The sequence below is a fragment of the Aquila chrysaetos genome, chromosome 6 (genome assembly GCF_900496995.4).
Source record: "Aquila chrysaetos chrysaetos chromosome 6, bAquChr1.4, whole genome shotgun sequence".
NCBI lineage: Eukaryota > Metazoa > Chordata > Aves > Accipitriformes > Accipitridae > Aquila > Aquila chrysaetos.
The window spans coordinates 33,390,244-33,411,679 of record NC_044009.1 but is presented as its reverse complement, the minus strand read 5'-3'; the positions used below and the strand labels follow the sequence as shown (position 1 = coordinate 33,411,679).

Genomic DNA, 21,436 nt, shown 5'->3' with positions numbered 1-21,436 from the left:
AATCCTTATTACTGTTTTGAGAAATCAGAAGAATAAAAAACTATTCTAGAGATCAAGTTTAAAGTGTTAATTCTGTAACATTTGGAATGAACATCCTTTTCTACTAGAGATAGCTATGATAAATGTCAAGTGTTTGCAATTAGGTTTTTACCTTTCAGGCACACAGTTTTTATTTCCTATGGGAGCATGTTCTCAAAATTCTATAATATAGCTTCAAAATTTTGCTGTAAGATTCAGAAAACAACTTGTGGTACCAGAGCCTGATCCTGTAAGCATTTTACTCACAGGAATATTAGACATGCATATGTTTGCAGCACCAGAACAAAAAACTCTACTATCTTTTTTCCTTGGATCTTACAGAAAAATGTTTGGCAAACAGTAACTGTAAATCTTGGTGCATTGCATTAGTGGCTTTATTGGGAAAGAAACAAAAATAACCCAAGCCATTTTTCCTTACCCCTGGGTACTGAAGGTCCTTGGCTCTTGAAAAGCACATGCAGCTTTTTATTCTATGAATAATATTGACCTATTTGGCTGCAAGGTGAAGCAGAGGATTATTTTCCTCAGTGTGATTACCTGTATTTTATCTTCTCCAGTCAGATATACAGACCAGACCTATTTAGGAAGTAAGCAAAGTGTGTTAGACTTTGTAATATAAATCTAATGTTCAGATATGACTTGATTTTAAACAAAAATACTACAGTAATTTACTTATACTAATGAAAGTACACATCAGTTGCACCGAAGAGTACTAAAAATGACATTGAGGAATACTTTCATCTCCTAAATTTCACAAACACCAATAAAATTAAAATAAAATAAAACAAAACAAAATAAAACAAAGGACATCTCAACTTCTAAGTACAAGCCTTGCAGAACCATTTCATTATGTGAAAGTCAAGAGGAGTTCTGTTGATAAATGTGAGATACCGAAAGGCTTTGAAAGCCAATTATGCCTTCAGGGAAACATATATAACCACTTCTTTTTTTTTATACAAGTAAAAGATTTGACTTGTCCATGGCAGGTTTGCAAAGAATTTTGCTCGTGCTGGTGGACAGGAAGGAAATCAGATCCAGCTCACTTGCCTGAGAGCTCTGTAAAATGACTATGTTCATGCAGCTTTTCACTCCTATTTTTGTCACTAAGCTACCAGATACAGTTCTGAAAACACTGTGCAGACACTTTTTAGATACTTCAAAATATAAACCACTTCTACTTCTTGCCACTAAAGAAAGCATGACTAAATTGAGTGGGCAAGAATTGAAAAGCTCTTACTAAGAGTTAGTAGCTCCAAGTAAGGGTTTTATAACAACATATGGAATAGAGATATCATGCTAGTAGAGTAAGGTCAGTGATGTACTTAAGGCACTGGATATGGACTCACAACAGCTGATCTATTCCTGGCTCTGCCAGACATAACACAGGAATGTGGGCATTTATAGGGAACAAGAGCAAATCAGACTCAGTTTTTGCTTCTGTAGATGAAGAAAAATTCTACAGAGCATAAATTCATTAAGGTTTATAAAAAACTGTGATGCTATTTTTGGTTCTTGTTTTTTTCTTTAAGCTAAGGCAGAAAATGATTACACAAGGCCAACATAAAGTCAGGTGAGTTATTTGTGGTACTATCTGCACTTCCTTGAGAGCGTGCTTCTGTCTGCTTGGCACAGACAGTCACTTTGTCTCTTTACTAGAAGAAGAGTCAGTTAATACCGTCGACATGACTGTGGAAACACATACAGGGTATTCTTTGCATAGGTACATTTGCATACGTTTGGCAAATAACTATTTTCTTTAAAACTACCCCACAAAATAAAGGTTTTGAAGTGATTGAGTGAGTTGTTGTCTTTCTACTCTTATAGTCCGTTACACAAAGAAATGTAACAAGGTCTTATTCCTCAAACAGAACATACAGTACACCCTCTTAGAGGGTGATAATGATTGATTCCTATGCAGAAACAGTTGCACTAGAACAGACTATATTACCTGTAAAGCAACATACATATTATAACGTACCTAGGAACTTCACAATGAAGTTTGAGCCATCGTGATCTCTCTTCTTCTGTCTCTTCATACAATTACCCACCTATTAAACGCTTCTATTTTAAGAGACTAATACACCACAAAAAGAACTAGCGCAATTCAGTTTTCACTCTACCTCTTCTAGCCTTTCCATGGATGAACCAGGCATTACAAACAACACACCATGCTGGAGCAGTTTAAGGACAAAACAAGATAACCCTAGATCCCAAACCTTGCACTGAAAAGCCATCTCCAAATATGTCATTTCATAGTTCTCAGCAGATCGCTGTCCTTTTGCTGGCCAAGAAACATGTACCACATGAACTCTGAACTCCTCCTTTTTAATGCTATCCTTCAATTACTAACCCATGTGTCAGCTTCCTTCTTTCCCCTGGTTACAGCTACGATATAAGTGGGTCAAACTGACCCTTAAACATACTCAGAACAAGATTCTTCGATAAAAATTCTCAGCAACTGTACTTTCTGACAGTCAAGATTACAGGCTGGTTGTATTAGAAAACGATTTTTTATCATGTCAGTTTTCCACAGGAAAAAATATTTAATAATACACAGAGAACCAAAGCAAAGAGAAACACAGGTTGCAGGAATAAAGTAAGAGGACAAAGACATATAAGGCAGCTTCTTGGTGCTACAGCTGAATCACTGGCTTCAGTTTTACTGTCTCTGTATGTTTGCCTTTTGACAGAGCTAGTTTCGTTTGAGAAAAAGAAGCCTTTCTCATGTTAGTATTTCTGTTACACAGAAATCAACCAATAGCAGTCAGTCAAGCAAGTATGAGAGCTCCACAAACCATGTATTTTCCTCACTGTACATTAAGATTGCTTGGACTGAATCAGTAATGTGTTTTATCTCGGAGCCACAACAGTAAATATTCTCTTCAATCTTATTTAGAGGAGTTTATACGAATAATTTCCCAGGTCATGATTTTTGTACTTAGGTAAGTACAATCCCTACTTCAAAACTGTAATGCTGCTGGAATAGTTTAGGAAGAGATTAAGAGAGATTCATAGAAGGTATATATCAATGTATAAGCCCCAAATAGAAAGACTGGGACTATTTTTTCATCACTTCTCCACAATACCTCTATAGTAAAAGCCTAGACCTACTCAGTCCTTTCCTCTACACTAACTTACACACTGCTTCTTTGCAGTTATGCTACAAATGCCCCTCCTTTGGGCCTGAAAAGCTGAGTAGTTTCTGTTTTATAAACTCATTCAGGATTTGGGACGTCTCCATCCCAGAAGAAAAATAACACTCAACCATGATGAGTTCATCATTCAGCTGTTCCAAAGACCTCTTACTTTAGAGTATCTTATGTCTTCTATAGGGCTTGGTTGACACAGCAGTTACATATTCCAATTTTCCACAAAGTCTATTCCTTACGTAAGGTTCTGCCAGCTACTGCCAAAGTGTTAACAAGAACATTACAAGACTGACATTATCTTTCATACCTATGACTCTTCTATCTGTTTGCCCAATGCCTGCTAAAAAAGAACAGGTACAAACCTCCTACGGGATACTTAACTTACTTCAAAAATGTATTAATGCTTAAACTTCAGTGTTATTAAATAAGGTCATTGTCTCATGTGTGGAAGTACAAAGGACAAAGTACAAAACTGTCTCAGAAGTAACTTAAGAGGAACCCTTTTCCAAAATCCTTTCAACTGACTTCTGATCTTACGTTAAGGGAAAAAAAAACAAACAAACAAACAAACAAAAACAACCACAAAACCCACAGCATATCCTTTTCATGGTTGTTCCTCGTTTCCATGAATGAGAAGGATATTATCCTAAGATCATATTAATGAGTAGTTATGTGGACACTTGGGTAAAAATGGATCTCATTGCCCAGTGAGCTGCCCAGAGGAGACAACACGCAAACTTCCTTTGAAAGCTCCATGTTCTAAAGTTACCTGAATACAATAAACTCAAAGTAATTTACTATTACACAAGTGACTAATCATGGACTAGAGCCTATCAGAATACTGCCAATTAAAACTTTTAGCTGTGAAATATCTCTTTTTTTCAGAACTACTGATTATAAAAACACTAGGAAGAGCCAGCTTTGCTCAATTTGGAGAAATGACTTGCTATCCACATCACTTCAAATTGAGGAAAGGAGTTAAACCTTCTTCTTCAGCATCACAAGCAGTCTAAATGACCTTGCTCTTGTGGGATCTTAAAGCCTTGTTAATGCATGCTCTTTGCAAAGCTTTTCAGCTGCCTATTTTCACAATCAATAGGTTCAAGCCCGATTGAAAAGCACACTGATAACAAAGTTCTGTCAATTCAGTTATAAGAAAACCCTCATATTGCATGGGCTTCCCTCTCACTACATAGCAGTAAATTCTAGTGATTATGAGAATAAATTCTTGCAAACTTCCAGCCTGTTTCTCAACAGTTGATACCATTTCTGTGCCATTATCAAGTGCTTGCAGCTGTTCATAAACTCCAAGTCTTAATATAATCAGTAACAGGAGTTATCATAACATAACTAATATAAAAAGGCTATTTATAGCCTAAGAATGCAGTCTGTGAAAAATCTAATTCTGATCACAAGGCAATCTACTGTATCTTGTTTTCCTGTGGATATAATATCAAGTTAAGAAGCAAAGAGATAGACATACCGGTATGCAGCATATGCATACATACCAGAAATAGGCAGGAACAATTCATCAGTATCCTAATTACATGCACAGGCACACCTCTAAGATAACTGATATACATTTCTCTCTCGAGACTTAAGTATTAAATATCATATACGGTACTGGGCTAAAATATGAGCTGATTAGCTGCAAATGAATGTTCTGTGGCTGAAACAGGAGAAAAGAAAGTTCACGCTGTTACTAGAACAGAGAGGTCTAGTTTCTTCTTCCTCTTAATTCCTCCTCCCACAGCTGCCCTTCTTGAAAAATTTTCTTTGGCCTGATTAGCATTTTTTTTTTTTTAATCTTCCCTTTTGAGGTGACTCCCATCAGGACTCTTAACATGAGAGACACGCTTAAGTACGCTGTCTTGAAGGTATGCCTTTATCTTCATTTCCAAATTAAAGGCAGTCATAAAAGCGTGAATTCCCTCAGAAGTAACAGCTCTAAACATGTTGAAGACAAACAATGCACACACACACACATACACACACGCGCAAAGAGATCAACATCAATTGCCAGTAACAGGATTCTGATGCCCTTCCACTGCCTGGCCATCATAGTTCCTACTATACAAGTACCAAACAGACCACTCTCATCCTAAAGATACTCATCTAAGTAATCTACAGATGTCAAGACTTGGATATCAGTTGTCTACTACTACACTGCATGAAATAGGGTGGTGAGAAGGCTGAGAGATCTCAGGTTTATTGCCAGTTTCTATACTTTTTCTTACACAACAGAAACTTGGTCCTGAAAGCAAAGGCAAGTAAACCATGGAAGAGATGTAAGGAGGCAATTTAAAAATGAGGAGTCCTTTTTCTATCCTAGTAGTCCCATATCCGATTGGTCCAATTTCCATTACAATTCTAGCTAGATCTCTCAAATACATTGGCACAGCATAAAGATTACCACTGCAAAGAGTTAAAAAGATCATGAAGCAAAAATCGGGAAAATAATAAAAAAAATACTGTATTAATGGCTCTGCAATTACCATATGAAAGAACAAGTAAGTCCTCAGCTATCTTTTTTAAATAATTTACCAGAAGATACACATGTATAACAAATATAAAATTGTTTTACCAATCATAAATATTTAAGACTACTCTATATGTATGATCAAGTTAATTCCACCTGGTGAAAAGTAACCAGGTTTAATATTGATGTTCATATGGAGGTATGTTTTGTTTATGCAAAATCTTAATTATTCTTACTGTGGCAACATTTATGCACAGAAGTAGGATAGGGATATTCCTCTGCTTGTTTCTATAGTTCTCAAGGTCTTCTTTGAATAGATAATAACTCTCAGAACATCAGAAATGCAACAGTCCAAGGATACACTAAAAACTGCACCAAAACTCCTAACAGAAATCGATCTGAGTTTGAGCTCCATTCTTACAGTTAATGCCCTAACACTAGGATAACAAAGTTTTACTATGATAAAATAATAAAATTCCCAATCATCTTATGTTAAAGCACTGTAAAACATATGGTAAACTGCTTGGTATTTTCTCCATCTGTTGCACAGCTTTTAATTCAAAGGGGGTCAAAGTTTCAACCCACAACAGAAAACTTCTAAGTTTCCAGCTTTACCAAATCCATAGCATTTCAGGTAATTTAACTATTCATCATTAACTACTCTCATCTCATTCAATACTACGCAACTATTACGTTGTTTCACAACTATTAAATTGTTTACATTATAAAAATAACAGAACATGAAATAAAGCAGGTGTTTACAATATTGGTCAATGAGATGACAAAAGTAGACTAGAACAGGACCGCAGAGGTTTTATAAGACCAGAAGAGAAAGTTGAGGAAAAACGAAATGCAGAAAAAACACAAGAAATACAAAAATACATAAGGCTCAGTCTCATTTTTATCTGGCTGAAAATGAAAAATGCTGGGGCAACAAAAAAAGAAAATGATCTATGGAGCTCTCACATAACATGCAGACATGAACTTTAATTCTAAATGTACATGCTTAAAAACACTGCCATTTAAGTCCTTTAAGATTGTAAAAACCAATCCTTTGGGGAATAGAAAAGCTCTGAATACTTTGGGAGGAGTACTGCTTCAAAAAGCAACAGAATTCAGGTCTTCTACTTTAATAATGCCTTTAAATGGCAATCCACATAATTTCTTCAATATGAATCATAATGTTAATCTAGAATAAATTATACAAATTATGAATGTTACTAAACACTATTCTAATTAACCTAGACTGTGTGCCCTTGGAAGTCAGATGGGAATGTTTATCTGTTTTGATCAGACAGTGGTCTGTAAAGGGAAGATGTCAATAGCATTCTGTTGTTACAATACTGATGTCTTGCATCCCCCACTTACCACAGTATCACTTACTGACAATGCCACCAATGAGAAGCCACCTGGAAAAAGATCTGTCAATAAAATATTAAATTAATCAGTCTATGGCAGGTGACAAAATGACCTGAACTTCTCAGTTCTCCAGTCTAACCCTAAACAAATGCACCTATGCCTGGGAACAATTATGAGTAAGAACAGTGTTAGTATCTATCATATCTCATTCTTTTCTGAAAATTATGAGGATTCAAGCTCCATTCATCAGAGTTTAATCTTTTGAAGCCCAACTCAGTAAAACTGAGTTATCAAAAGTGACTCAGCAACATTAAAGCAGAAGTTCACTGCAGTTTCAGCTGGCTTTAACTGTCAAGTCGCATGTATATTCAAAGAAATTGAGACTGTTTTTATCAGTCTGCTCTAGCCACCTCGTAGTTACATAGTACTATAGAAGTGTCACAGGACCAAAATACCAGGCAGTCAACTCAGAATTCAAGAGATTAATATTAAAGAATCACTTTTTGGAGAATCAATGTTTCCAAATTCACAGAGAAGGTTTTCTATGTGAAGAATTAGATCTACTGCAATGTACCAGAGGTTTCTTGTTCCAAATACAACTTCCCAAATGGCACAGAAGAGGCAGTTTCTTGAATTGAGAAAACAGTCCTAACAGAAAAGCCAGCAAACTTCAGCTTTGACTTCCAGGCTGATGAAGCCCAAAACAATCAAAACCAAAAGGATGATTAAAATCATTCCAATTTGACAAACGCTGGCAAAATGTCTACCAGAGTCTTTGACATTACTGATGATTTCTTTATTTTACTACAAATAGTAACAATTTAAGCCTAACAAACACTTTACTGATGTAAGTGAATTAAACAATGAGCTTGCAGAGGCACTATCTTAGTCACCAGAAAAGTTAGAGTGACCTTGTTTTCTTGCTCATTAGAAAGGAAAAAAAAAAAACACACATGCTATTTTTGTGAAGTCAGAATGTTTAGATTCTTTGTTTGGGTTGGTTTTGGACAGTAACAAAGTACAAGGTTAATATGTAATAACATTGAGGGCTGATGTGAAGTTTGACAGAAAGCAATTGTCTCTGTAAGAAAGACACTAATGAATGAACCAATGTAAAGAAGATAAAGTAAAATACAAAAAGAAAAAGACAAGACACAAACAGGCGATTATTTTGAAGTTTTCCCCAGGTCGACGTATCAGACAGCTTGTGCTAGGCCACCTCAATATAAACCAGCTGATATTCCTTATTGCTCAAATGAGAAACTGTTCCAACTCCGCCTCGTGATTTTTTTACCTTTATAGGACTTTAACTTTCTGCCACAGCGTTAAGGTGACTGGTCAAAGCACAAAGGTACTTGCACTAAAATAGCAAGTTTTAATAGGGCTTTAAGTAATTTTAATTTACTTTAATAGCTATAAATCTTTCTTTGGTGGGAGGGTACAGCCATTTAAATGAAGAGCAGAGGACAGAAACCAGATGAGCAGAAGACCACCAGAAGAGACACCACAAAAACAAGTCCAACTGAATCAAGTCTTAGAGACTTCAGGTAAAAACCTTGAGCTCTAAGTTGGTTCTGCACAGGATGTTTTTTTCTGTTAATCTGTAAACTGGTTGGAAAGACTTTTTCCCTTCTACCTTTCAAACTCTAAGTCTTTTTTGTGTAATTTAAGGGGAAGACATGGGAAAAACAGATATATGTTTAGGAGCTGGAAGGAAAAAAGACTGAGAACTGATAAAGTAAGATATGTGCAATGCTCTCCAACCTGGAAAGAAATCTGGCAAGAAACAGACAGACTGGAATTACAGAATAAATTTAACTAATGCATCTTTTGGTTGGAAAGGATATTTCAACCCTTGAAAATTGCTTGGAAATTCATGAATTATTACATTTCAATAAAAAATCCTTTCATTTTTGCATTGTTTAAAAGTCAAGAGAAAACAGGTATTTCAGCCAAAAAAATCTGTCATGAAGAACTCTCAGTACCAGATACTTAGCCATTTATGTCCTCCAATAGAATTATATGCAAAAATTTGAAGAATGAGGTTTCAAATGGGTACACTAGAGGACCCTGAACTATAGCTGTAAAAAAAAAAATCAATGGTACTCCAATTACAACAGTCAATACTCAGTATTATTCATAAACTTAGAATAGCACACATTTAAAGAAACATCTGCTCTTTGTCATAAAGTTCCTCTCAGTTCTTCTTTGCCAAAGAGCTTTACATGAAAATCTTTGTTAATGCAAAAACAGAAGTGCCGTTCCACTACAATCAAATGTGTATTTGAGATCTCTACACAACTGATTTCCTGGAAAGAACACTGTGGGAGTATATTTGGATTCTAAATGATAAAAATATCTACTTGTTTAGAACATCAAGAAAGACAAAAGAGGGGAGATAAAATTCCAAAGATTTGAGTGTTTTTCACCTTGAGATTTACTTGAGTTTTATTTTTGCACTTCTAATTTAATTTAAAGAAACAAGGCACTAATTACCTTGAACTACTTTTGTGATGAAACACTTTTTGGCTTATCCTTGAGCAGGGCAAGAACTGTCACTCCAGTGCAAATGATTCTGGATTTGTTTTCATAAAAACTTAAAAATCTAAGCTTTCATAAAACTATAGTAACCTCTTCTTAGTTCATCTGACCAAAGAAAACCAAACGCATATTAAAGAACAGAACATGTTTCCTTACAGTTAACATTTTTCCCTATTAATATCCATTTTGATCATAATTAGAGACAAAGTACAAAGTGTTTTATATTTTCAGTTTCTTCTCACTTCTTAGAGAACACAGACTCCAAGACACAATAAGATTTTCCACACGAGTTCACAAACACCACCTAATAACAGCAAATGCCTCAGAGGAAGGCAACATTTCCCACCATGCAGGTAGCTGACCATGCTGTGTTTGGACATGAGAGGAAAGCTGGGTTTTTTGGCCTTTTCAGATAAGTCTTCCACCCTAAAGCATAAAATTCAGTTTATCTGAACATATATAAATACAACATTATTCACGCCAAAAGCACCCAACTCCCTCCTACATTTCTTCCAAGGATAACAAACTTGATGATTTCTTACAGAATGGATTACGCAGTCCAAAATGGTCTTGTCATCCGTATGTTCAGCTGTTGATTTCATCTCCATATTATTCCCTTGAGGACGAGGACATTAAATACATAAACCCACTTCCACTTGTGAAACAACTCAAAGTTCCACCTTCCCAAACACAGGTGTGATACCATAACATCAGCTTCACGGGGTCACCTCCAAGAAATGCTCCACTGAGAACAGGTCATTTGAGGCACAAGTCTGCATGTTCTCAGCAGCTCAATGCAGGCCTGTTCTTTCCATTCTCCCAGCTCCTAGTCCACCCTCTAAGATAATAAAATTTGTCACTATACTGACTCTATACTTTTACTCCTTATTTGGATCCCCATCATTCCCCCTCCCTTCCTTTTTTAAATTAAAAGAGAAAAAAATAGTCAAGGTTGCCTCTTAAAGAAAGTTTGTTCTAATTACTGTGAATGTGTCATGATTATGAGTCTGTGAGGATGTAACACAAAACTCTTCCAAACTGCAGGGGGGGGGAAAGGAGATGGACAGCTGTATTGATGAGGCAGACCGAATAACGTTCAGACACACAGATGTCCTACTTCCCAAGCACAGAGGCAACTCACTATTCTGCTACATGGCTTTTACCAATTTGCTTTTATAAATTTATTTCCAGTAAGTCAACCCCACAAACAGACATGCTGTTCAAGCAGCATGTTCAATGTTTTGAGAGGCTTATGATAAAAGATCATCAGAAGACAGTAAGAACTTCAGCTTAGAAAAACAAGAATTCAAAATAATGTTAATAATCTATTCAGAAGAGGAAAGATTTCAGATATCACAGGTGTTATGAATAAGAGAGTAGATACTTATGACAACTTCTTTTTTCCCTGGAAGTAGAAAATCTTTTCTGGAGAGAAAAATGAGACAGAAGAGGCATAACTTTTTTTTTCTTTTAGGAAAACCTATTTTGATAATAGTTACCTACTAAACATAAGTAGAAATTCACTCTGTAATTTTTCTTTATGATGCCTGAAATTAAAAACACAGCAGAAAAAGAAACTAAATCAGAAAGAAAGCAATCTAAAAGAAGAATCACTGGAAACATATATGGATCATCAGAGAGGCAACAGAAAAAATTCTGGCAGCTGTCAACACTGTAAAAAAAAAAGTGCTTAAGTGTAGCTGGTTTCTCTTAAGAGTTGGGAAACTATCAAACTGTAACAGTAATATTCATGACCTTGGGGGCTATATTAAATGAAATTTTTGTATATGGATTAGGTATTTGCAGACAGAGCTGTTACAAAGTTGGCAAAATAACAACATGGGGTGGAAACACATTTCTAAGCACAGCCAACTGTGGGAAGTCAAAATCACAGCCAGTTCACTTCTCCTCTTTGCACACCTGCTTAGCATTCCCTTTCCCTCCTTTTTAAACCTAAGTAATTTTGTAAACATCTTAGAAGACTTCAACCTGAATTTCAAAGATGGAAGTTTAACTCAACAGTTGCCATTTGGCCTTAACCTTTAATAACTTTAGAGGAAGAACATAAGAACAGTCATGCTGAGTCTGACAAAAGGTCTACTGAGCCCAGTACCATCTCTCCTGCAATGGCCATAAACACATGCCTAGGTGAAAGGCTTTTTGACAGAAACCATGATCTTGTTAAAATGCCTCCAGAAAATAACAGGAAGACCGCTCTCAATTTTTCTGGTAACTGGAGAATGGATCAGGCCCTCCATAGACACTATTATTTTAGCTCACTTCTGTCAGTAAACCAGTTGTTCTTGACCCTGCTTTTACCAGAGAGTGCACTACATTTTTAAATGTAAAACCAGGAGAAATGAAAGGACTGTGAGCAGAAATTGTCACAAAAGGTATGGCAAGAGCCTTTACAAAGAAACAGAAGTGAAATCAGCGAAGCTATGAATTTCAGCTTCCGAGATACTGAAGCTAGCACTTAGCTGGCTTAACTGATCAAGCCAGTCAGTAATTTTAAACATGACAGGCCACAAAAGCAGATAGTTGACCTTTGTGTGTTAAATCATGCTTGGGAAATCTACTTTGCAGTTGCAAGCACAAAGATTACCACAATGAGTGCAATTTAAGCTAGCAACATGAGTAATTTAAACTAATTTTTTTAAATGTGACTTCCAGTCCTTATGTTCTGAAAGATGTTACCTATTCTGTGTTTTTCCTGCCTCTGCAGAGATAGTCAATGCTTCCACCTTGCCCAAGCATGATACTAGTACAATTTTACCCCACTGCATTAGCAACGTTTAGATACACACTGACCAGAAATGCTTCAGATTAGTATTGCTGTTGTGGCAAAGAACTAAAGGCAGTAAAAGTAGTCCAGAAAGACACCATAGTTATTTTTAGAGAACATGCAAAATATGGCAAGGTAGAACCAGTGCAGTTTCCCAGACACATACATGTTTTTCACTGGAGAAGCAGGGAGAAGGTTTCTCCTTAAGGTGCTGGCCAAGACTTTGCTAGTAAAGTTCTCTGGCCACGGCCACAGAAACAGCCATAACTGGTCAGCTTCAGAAAAGTTAATACAAGAACAAGAAACTTCAACTTCTAGACAATTTCTTCACGTAAATCTAAAAACTGAATGAGCAGCAGCAGTGTAAGTTCTTACACCTCCAATATCACCCCTAAAACTGTTAAGACATGCAGACCACCAAAAAAGAGAATGTGAAGAAGGTAGTACCCTTAATCCCACAGGTGTTCCTTGTCAGAACTCTTTCCAGTCTTAAGAAAACAAACAGAAATGAGACAGGTAAACTTTTAAAGAGTGAAACAGATCTTCGACACCAGTAATCTCCATTAACTGGAAACTCTTCCTCTTCAACCTCTACCCCTGCTCAGGATAACAAATACACTGTGTGTGAACAGTACTAAGAGCACTGCCAGGTGTGTCTGCCCACTCAGAACTTCCCTTGGCTTACAGTCTAAGGTATTTATGGAAATATAGTAACATCAGCCATACACAGATAAACACACATACATATAAAATACAGCCATGTACACAGCATTTGCTCCTTCCCCATCAATTTCAGTTTTATTCAATTATCCTAGCAAAAGTAGACCTTCAGACAAAAGAAGCTGCTCAGTGACTGTTAAAACCCTCCATGCTGTAGCACTGATGACAGTAACTGGAGGTGGGGAGGAAGGGAAGAAAGAAATTAACTTCTCATTTAAGGACATAAAGTACTGCCTGCCTGGCCCTGGTTCTGCCTTACCCAAAAAATCTGCACAGTCACATGTAGACTCTGTGAAAGTACAGTCACGTCTTAAGTCACAGATTCTGAAACCTCATTTTCTACAATTATCAATGACCTACAGAGAAAATTTCACCAAATTACAGAAATATGGAACACCTTTCTTAGAAAAATAACTTAATAGATAACTGAGCTTTTCCTCAAGCTTTCATGAAAACAATTTAGAATTTGTCAAATAATAATTTATAAATCTTACCTGCTTTTTTCTTGAAGTTGCCTTGGGCAACAGACTGGCTGACAAAACTGATGCAAACGGAGAGCAACACAGCTCAGGAAAAGGATTTGGAATTGATGGGATCTCCAAAACATTGTCATCTTTCTTTTTTATCCTATTTCAACAAAATACATAATATCAAGCGATAATTGTAACAACTGCTGTTAAAATTGCAATATCCAACCACAATCCATGAAATACTAAGGCACTAATACCACGATACTTCCTGGTTGCAGCAATTAGCTTTTTTGTGCAGGTTTTTTTTTTTTTTTAATCAGTAAGCTGAATCTATTAACATACAGTGCTTAACACTACTTGAAAGCAATCCAAGTATTCTGCTCTGAATATAAAGTTGTTTGAATATGTGTAAGTCTTTACAGAGTAAGAGCACAGATATATTTATATTGGCTCCTAAGGACATTAGTAAATATTTTGTTGTCCCTGTGTTCATGCCATTCCCTATGTACACATATTACAACAGCGGATGCATGTAACTTCTCAGTAATACTTCCCGAGTACTTCACAACTGTATTTTAAACAAATGGAAACTTTCTTCCAACTGAATCAGGAGTCAAAGTGACTGACAAGACAAAATAGCGCAAAGCAATGCGCTCATTTCTGTTTTCAATTACTTTTGTATTTGAACCTCCATAGCTCCATCATGAAACAAATGTCTCAGTAGTTGCTAGCTACTTAAATTTGATTGTGTCGGAAGTATCACCAAGCAGCATTTGCAAGAGTATTGAAGATAATCGCTACTGTGCTTGCTGAAGAGCTCAGTTATGCACTGGTCTAAAGTATCACATTAATAATGTGGTTGTTTAGACTGCTGTGTACATTACAGTCCATGGTTTTCTCACACAAAATATTGAGCAGCACTTTGTCTACTTAATTTGGAGAGCAGCACCCAAAGCACCTCAAATATTTGAGTCTGCGAACATATGATCAGATTTTTCTACATGTGCGAGTTGATGGCTCCAAGCTTAATATTTAACTTTATTACCTTCATTATTATCACTCCAGATTTCGCATACTAATTGGTACAAAGCGGAGAAAACCATCAGAGTAAGGTAACGATGCACAACGGAGATGCTTTCCTTTCTGGAAATCCTCACCGAACTTTCACCTGAAGTGATATTTAGCATTAAGAAGGAGTGAAAATTCCTGTATGCAGTATTTTAAGATTTTGTAAACTTCGGTCTACCAAAACGGATTAGACGCTTCACGAAAAACCTAGCTCGCAGTTTCCTTTACTAATAGAGACCAATGCCTTTAAGAACAGCCCGAGAGCTAACAAACAGGGTGCACATCACTGACGGCAATTACAGCGGCATCGCTAACGGTGGAACAGTTTCTCTCACGAACGCTGTAAGACACTACAAGGAGAAAGTAGTGGCTCGGTTCAGTTTGAAGAGGCTGGCTCGGCAACGTCGTCTCTTTTCACCTCAAACTGCGAAACCTCAAAAAAAAAAAAAAAAAAAAAAAAAAAAAAAAAAGCCGGCGGGGAGCGGGGGAGACGCATCCGCAGCGGAGGGAAGTGTCTGCAGGGCCGGGCAACAACTTTTGAGTTCCAGGGGAGAAACGGGCCGGCCCCGGGCAAGGCCGCCCCCCTCCTGCGCCTCGCCCCCTCCCCAAACCGCCGCCACCAAGCCGCAGGGCGCTGGCACCCTCAGGCCCCGCCGGCCCCGCGCTCCCGCCCGCGGGACGCCTGCCAGCCCCCAGACGGCGGCAGGCGGGCCCTCGAGGGAGCGAGCAGCGCTGGCGGCGCCCGCCCGGGCTCCGGCCTTACCTGTCGGGGGGCGAGGGCGGCGGGTCCCCGCCGGGGGACCGGGGGAGCGGGCAGGGGGAGCCCGCCGCGCCGCGGGGGCCGCCGCCCGCGGGGGCCGCCGCCCGCCCTGCGCCGCGCCGCACACCGGGCAGCGGGGCGGCCATCGGCGGCGGCGACGTCCTGGCTGGGCGGGCCGCCCGCGCGGGAGGCACGTCGGCGAGCGGCCCCGGCGCTGCCGGGCGTGTCGGGCGGAGGCTGCTCTCCGCTCCCGCTGCGGAGGATGGGGGAGGCGGCGGGGAGCGGGGGGGAAGCGCCGCCCGGGCGGCGAGCGGCACCGAACGCCTTCTCCGGCACACGTGCGCGGGCGGCGGCGGGGGCGGGCGGCCGCCGGCTCCGCGCTGCGACGGGGAGGCAGCGCGGGGCGGGGAGGGGGGGGCGAGCCGTGCCCTCTCGGCTGCCTCCGCCACGCCGGGGCGGGGGGGGGGGGGGGGGCGGCCCTGCTCCCCGGAGGCAGAGCGAGGCGGGCCCCGGCAGGTGCGCGGACCCGGGGCCGTGGCGTCACCCGGCCCGCTCGGGGCGCCGGGCCGGGCCGGGCCTGACAGGAGGAGGGCCGGGGCGGCTGAGGGGAGGGGGCGCCGCCTTTTGCCTCCTCAGGCGGCGGCCGCCCCGCCGAGCGGCCCGCAGCGGGCCCCGGGCGCCGCCCGCCTTGCGCCCCGGCCCCTCCGCCTGAGCCGAGGGGTAGCGCTGCCCTGCCCCGGGCCCGGCCGGTAACCTCCTGCCCCGGGCAGGGCCGCCCCCTCGCACAACGGGACGCAACGGGGCCTGGCACTTCGCTAAGCGCCCGACAGATCGTTAACTAAGCTGCGGCATCCCTCTGTGAGGTCGGGAATTTATGCTTACGCCGAAATAAGGCAAAATAAGGAATGAACAAGGCCGGGGGTCAGACCCGTTACCTTTGTGCCAAAGAAGCGGCTCGTGGGGAGGCTGGGTTCCCCGCTGGGCCCAGGACTCGCGTTCAGCCACAGCTCCGACGGGAGCGGAAAGCGGAAAGGTTTTTCCTCGCGCCTTGGGCTCCTCCACAGCGGCCTGCGCCGCTGAAGAAGCCGGCTCCTGCCCTGCTGCATAAGTACACAAAATTGAATGTGGCAGTTCCGTGGCCATCCTTATCGGCGTTCATCCTATTGCAAAATAAAAATACTCCCTCACTGTATGAAGAACACTTTGACGGCACCAAGCAGACCGGGTAAAATTGTGTACGTCAGTCCGCTTGATGGAAAGTCAAATAATTACAGCCCAGCCCCTGGTAAAAACAGCTGTATGTAGAAGCCTGACTGCATTTGGCGTGCTCGCGGGCAGTAACTGAGATGTCAGGTGAAAATACAGAACGTTTTGGGATGCGTACTTTGCTGTTTCCCTGAACCCACCGAAAAAATCATCACACACAAGCCAAAATTCCAGTTCTGGAGAAAGGCCTTTCTGATCTAGAAGCAATATTCACAGTTTTCATTCTGGCTGAGTCACAGATGACTTTGCAGGACGTTTCTTTTCAAGGAAACGAAGGATTCCTTGTCCTCTGAACAGCTCATTCTCTGTTATGCTGACAGCCGAAGTGCGAGTCCGAGTCAATTAGCAATTCTTATATACAGAGACTGGCAAACATATCTGGAATTTTAGAGTGTCAGATGATTGACTGGATTTGCTCGTTGCTTGTGAACAGCTACCTTTTTACACAGCTGCACAGATCAGACCACTGTTTTTTTGCCTAATTGATTCACTGGCATAAATGTGGCATGTTAAACCTCACTGTCTTCAAAAGAATAGAAGGAAGGACAACTGGTGTAGGTGCTCTAGGTAGAAAACTGAGGTCGGGAAGAGATAAAAACCTTCAAGGGGCAATTGTATGCTGATATTTATCAGCATTTTAAAAGTTCAGCCACAAAAAGAAAATATGTTTTGACTTTTCACCCAGTCTGTGCAACTTGTTACAGAGATGCAACCTGACATATGTGGTACGTTTTTATGTCTTTGGCTTAGTCATGCAATTGTTTTAAAATGGCAGGCAAATAAAAAACACAGTTAGAAGGAATATTAGCAAATAAATACTTCTATGTTTCAAAATAACTTTGCTAGGATTCTAATGAGTCATGACAGCAAAAATGCCACTTGTAGGAAAGATCAATAAAAAATGTAATGCTATTATAATTTCACTTGAATGCAGTAATTTAAGAAACAAATTGACTTAAAAAAAGTTTTTTTCTATTTCTAATAGTCTGTCCTGATGCTTGCTGCTTTCAGTGCTTTCTGTGGGAATAGCATTTTATGAGAAAAATACAGTCACTGGAAAACTGAGGCACAGAAAAAACCTATGTGATTGTTCCATTGTAGCATTGGAAACGTTGCATAGGTGAGAATGTGAAACTAAAGTTTCTCCTGAGTTACTGTCTTTCCTTGCAAACAACTGTAAGGATAAAAAAGATTGCCTCAGCTTGGCTAAAGAGATCTGAGAGTATTTGACCTACACAGTTCAAGTGTAACCTTTTTTAACTCTTTCTTTGAACACGTACAAACCCAGTAATTTCTGGACAATTAATAGTGTTGATATTAAAAGACTAGCAGATTTCTGCTGAGTCCTACACCAAAATATTCATTGAGCTGTGTGACTTGGCTTTCTTTTCATCATAAATACACCTTAGCTGCCTAGTCTGTTTTTTGATACTTGCTATACTTCTGCAGCACAGTGGTCCTTGTTCTAAGACTCAACATTTCCTTGAAACTAAATTTCTGGGCATTCTTCAATCCTCAACTCAGTAGTTTTGTTTTCTCTTTTAATTCTTTGTTAGCCCTAATCAAGTCCAGGTGTTTATCAAGTAAAATTAAAAATATATATTGAGAAAAAACCCCAATGGATTCAAGCTATTCAGTATGCACCCCACTTACAGAAAATCAAGCTCTCCAGTTCTCAAAAGACTGTGTGCTATTTAGAACTATGGTACTTGATTAACGTGACAAAATTATGCCTTTAATTAGAGTAAACTTTCACAGTTATTACTGACAAAGTGAACGGTTAAAAAAATCCAAACTATCTGTGATTATCTCTGAAAACTGTAGAAGGTTTTTGCTGGATTTTTTTATTTCACCCTTCCACACATGCCTCCTTGCTTTTATCAAGTTATTTTCAATGGGGTTTTATACGTATAACGGCTTCACCATAAAAAGTGTCACTATAATTTCTTAAAGATGGTTACACTAAGAGAACTAATATCATACCTTTACACTGAGAAAAGAATTATCTCTACTGAAGTACTAGATTGAAGCCACAGAATTAGCTAGTTTTTTCAGTGCAAGGCTATAAGCAGGCCTAAGTCTTGTCTCCCAATACAATGTTTTCTCTACAAGCACCCCAAAATAAATTGCATCAAATGTAATGATACAAAGGATCACCTTAAGGAAAAAAAAAAAAAAAAAAGTGATTTGTCCAGTAAAAAAGGCATGCCCCAAGATATAAGCCTGAATTTGTAATTTATGTGTATATATTCTCTCAGTGTACCTAGAATATGTTGAACACATATTATGGTCCTGATACAATGAGCTGTGCATCCTTGTTCCTTCCTGAGCATTTCAAAAGCCCAGTTTTAACTTTGAAAACTGGCCCATCTGTTTGGACAGTACTTCATGAGAGCCAAATTTATCCAATGAGTACAAGCAGAGATATCACTAGCTAACTTCTTGGCAGTACTGCATAACTCTGAAAACTATCTGTGGCTGAATGTTTTGTGAGGAGTCTTGCCTATTATTATAGCTTGTAGTGAATGTTGAGTTTAGAATTACTGTTAAAATGTGTATCTTTTATTGCAGATAAGGAAAAGGTTCCAAGGGATTAAATCAGTACTGCCAGTCTCGGTCGTTTCCAGAAGCTGCTTTTCAACCTAGTCTGAAACTCCCTCTGTGTGCAACTACACAAACCACAGCATGGTAATACTCTGGTGTTTCCCCTGACTTAATTTTCCTTTTCTGCACTTACTATCAAGAAGCAGATTTGCACTGTGTTTTCTGTTGGTTTTGGTTTGGGCTTGGGATTTTTTACCTATTGAAAAGCAAGAATACTTTAGTGTACTTTTGTAAGACACTTGAGTAGAGGGATGGATTTTATTGCTAGCTTCGACAACAGTGTTTGCTGTTTCAATAGCAAGTTCTGTGATTCCCTGCGACAGCTTTGTCCTCAGCCCAGAACATCCCCCTGCTGGAATTTTGCCATTAACTGTAACACAAGAACAGAATTAAATTCTGTGCAGGGTTTTGAGAATAAGAATGATACTCTTCAAATCAATCAAATCAAATCAAGAGCTTATGATTTCTGAAAGGCCATTGTAGCTAAAAATGAATATTTAGGTTCAGCATAGGGTTGACTGGGTGGCATGTTGGGCTTGTGAGATGCAGGTCAGACAACGTGACATACTGGCTTCTCCTTCGCGCTAAGGCTGCATGAAATCAATCATTCAACAGCGTCTATAATAAACAGTGCATTAGGTGATGCGATCTGCACTGGCCAACCTTGAACTTCTATAAGGCATAAAGTTCCTTCCTAGAGAGAACTGTAATAGTCCAGGGTGAATATTACATATGTATGGATTACAGTGGCTAGGTCTTCATCTAATGGGTCTAAATCTACTGGACTAGATGTAATCTTCTGGGTAGTCATGGATGAATGAACCGAATAATATACTGCTGTGGTTATTTGTGGAAGTGAATTGATGGGTCTCAGGGAACTGATTTAGCAGTGCCAAACATTTGTAATGATAGTATTGTAATGGAAGAAACATTTTCTTTTAATACATTTCTCTGTTCTTATTAATCCCTTGTAAATATTTGTGATAATTAATGCTTTATTAGTTCCTCTGAAATAACTACTGTGAAGAGTGAACAACTTTAAAAATCACGTAAGTGATAAAATATTTGGATAAATTAAACAGGCGATGTTTCACAACGGCAGAGTACTGCTGATATACTTTTTATAGCCCTTTTTCTGGAACTCCACCTTACACAAAGAACGTGATTTCCGAACTTCTTATATACTTTCAGAATACTGCACACAAACATGTAATTATTATGGAGGGAAGGGTGCAGGTGACTATGCTGTCTGGTACTCCTTATGTTTATGCAGCACATAGAAGTTCAGTTTCTGTAATTTGAGTTGTTCGGAAATCAGATTCAAGATCCTTTAACAGTAGTCGTTTTGTAGAGTGGGAAACAGAATACAAGCATAAAAAACCCACACACCCCCCCCCCCCAAAAAACCCCAAAACAACAACAACAAAAAAACCAACCCAAAAAACCCCAACAAGAAATGTAGAGCTAAAATGACTTTTCACAAACAGCCACAGCACTCATAAGTCTCAGCAGCATTTCTGAGCTGCTGCCAAGCACACTGAAGCAATAGTACTAGACAAAGCACAGTAAGAGTCTCCAGATACATGTAAAGAGGAAGGGAGATGTAGAGTTATTTGGGGCAAAAAGAAACAACATACTTGGTCAGACTCAAGGCAGGTAGCATTCCACTTTTGTTATCAAGAGAATAAGGATGATACATTAAATTTAAAGACAAAATGAATTCTGTATTTTGAAAAATTGATGTATAGAGATTTGTTTGCCTAAATGCAGGCATCTAATACCAATTTAGATACTTATTCTACCATGCCCTTGGAAGGCAGGGGTTTCCTGTTCATCCTGTGTCACCTGTGACAGTGCAGTGTGGATGTTTCAGATATCTTTGGACATTAAATATGGCATCAGACTCTTGCATTTAGGTGCCTGAGTTTCACTCATATTTTTTTCTGCTTCTGTAACATGCAGCTCACAATAGACTCTCCATGACTTTAGGAAACAAAATGAAAGTCTGGTAACTTTAGATATATTGCATTGTGAAATTGCGTTTTGGAAGGTTTCATTAGATCTAAGGAGATTTTTCTCTAATTCTGGCAATAGTAAGAAATTTAAAATGTGATTGTATGCATATCTACATACATGTGAGGGGAGAAGGAATTTTTTTTCTTCCAAAATCACTAGAATAACTTAGCTCAGATTTGC

General features: G+C 39.3%; 1 protein-coding gene across 1 annotated transcript in view; it reads right to left on the bottom strand.

Annotated features, from left to right (window-relative positions):
* The window catches only part of GRB14 (growth factor receptor bound protein 14), a 67,444-nt gene extending 51,713 nt beyond the window's left edge, over nt 1-15,731 (bottom strand). The window contains exons 1-2 of the mRNA XM_030019002.1: nt 15,374-15,731; nt 13,567-13,699 (exon numbers count right to left, since the gene is read on the bottom strand). Of these exons, the coding sequence (XP_029874862.1) occupies nt 13,567-13,699; nt 15,374-15,516 (276 nt within the window). The 5' untranslated portion in view covers nt 15,517-15,731. The remainder of the gene's footprint in view (nt 1-13,566; nt 13,700-15,373) is intronic.
* Between the last annotated feature and the right edge of the window lie 5,705 nt (nt 15,732-21,436).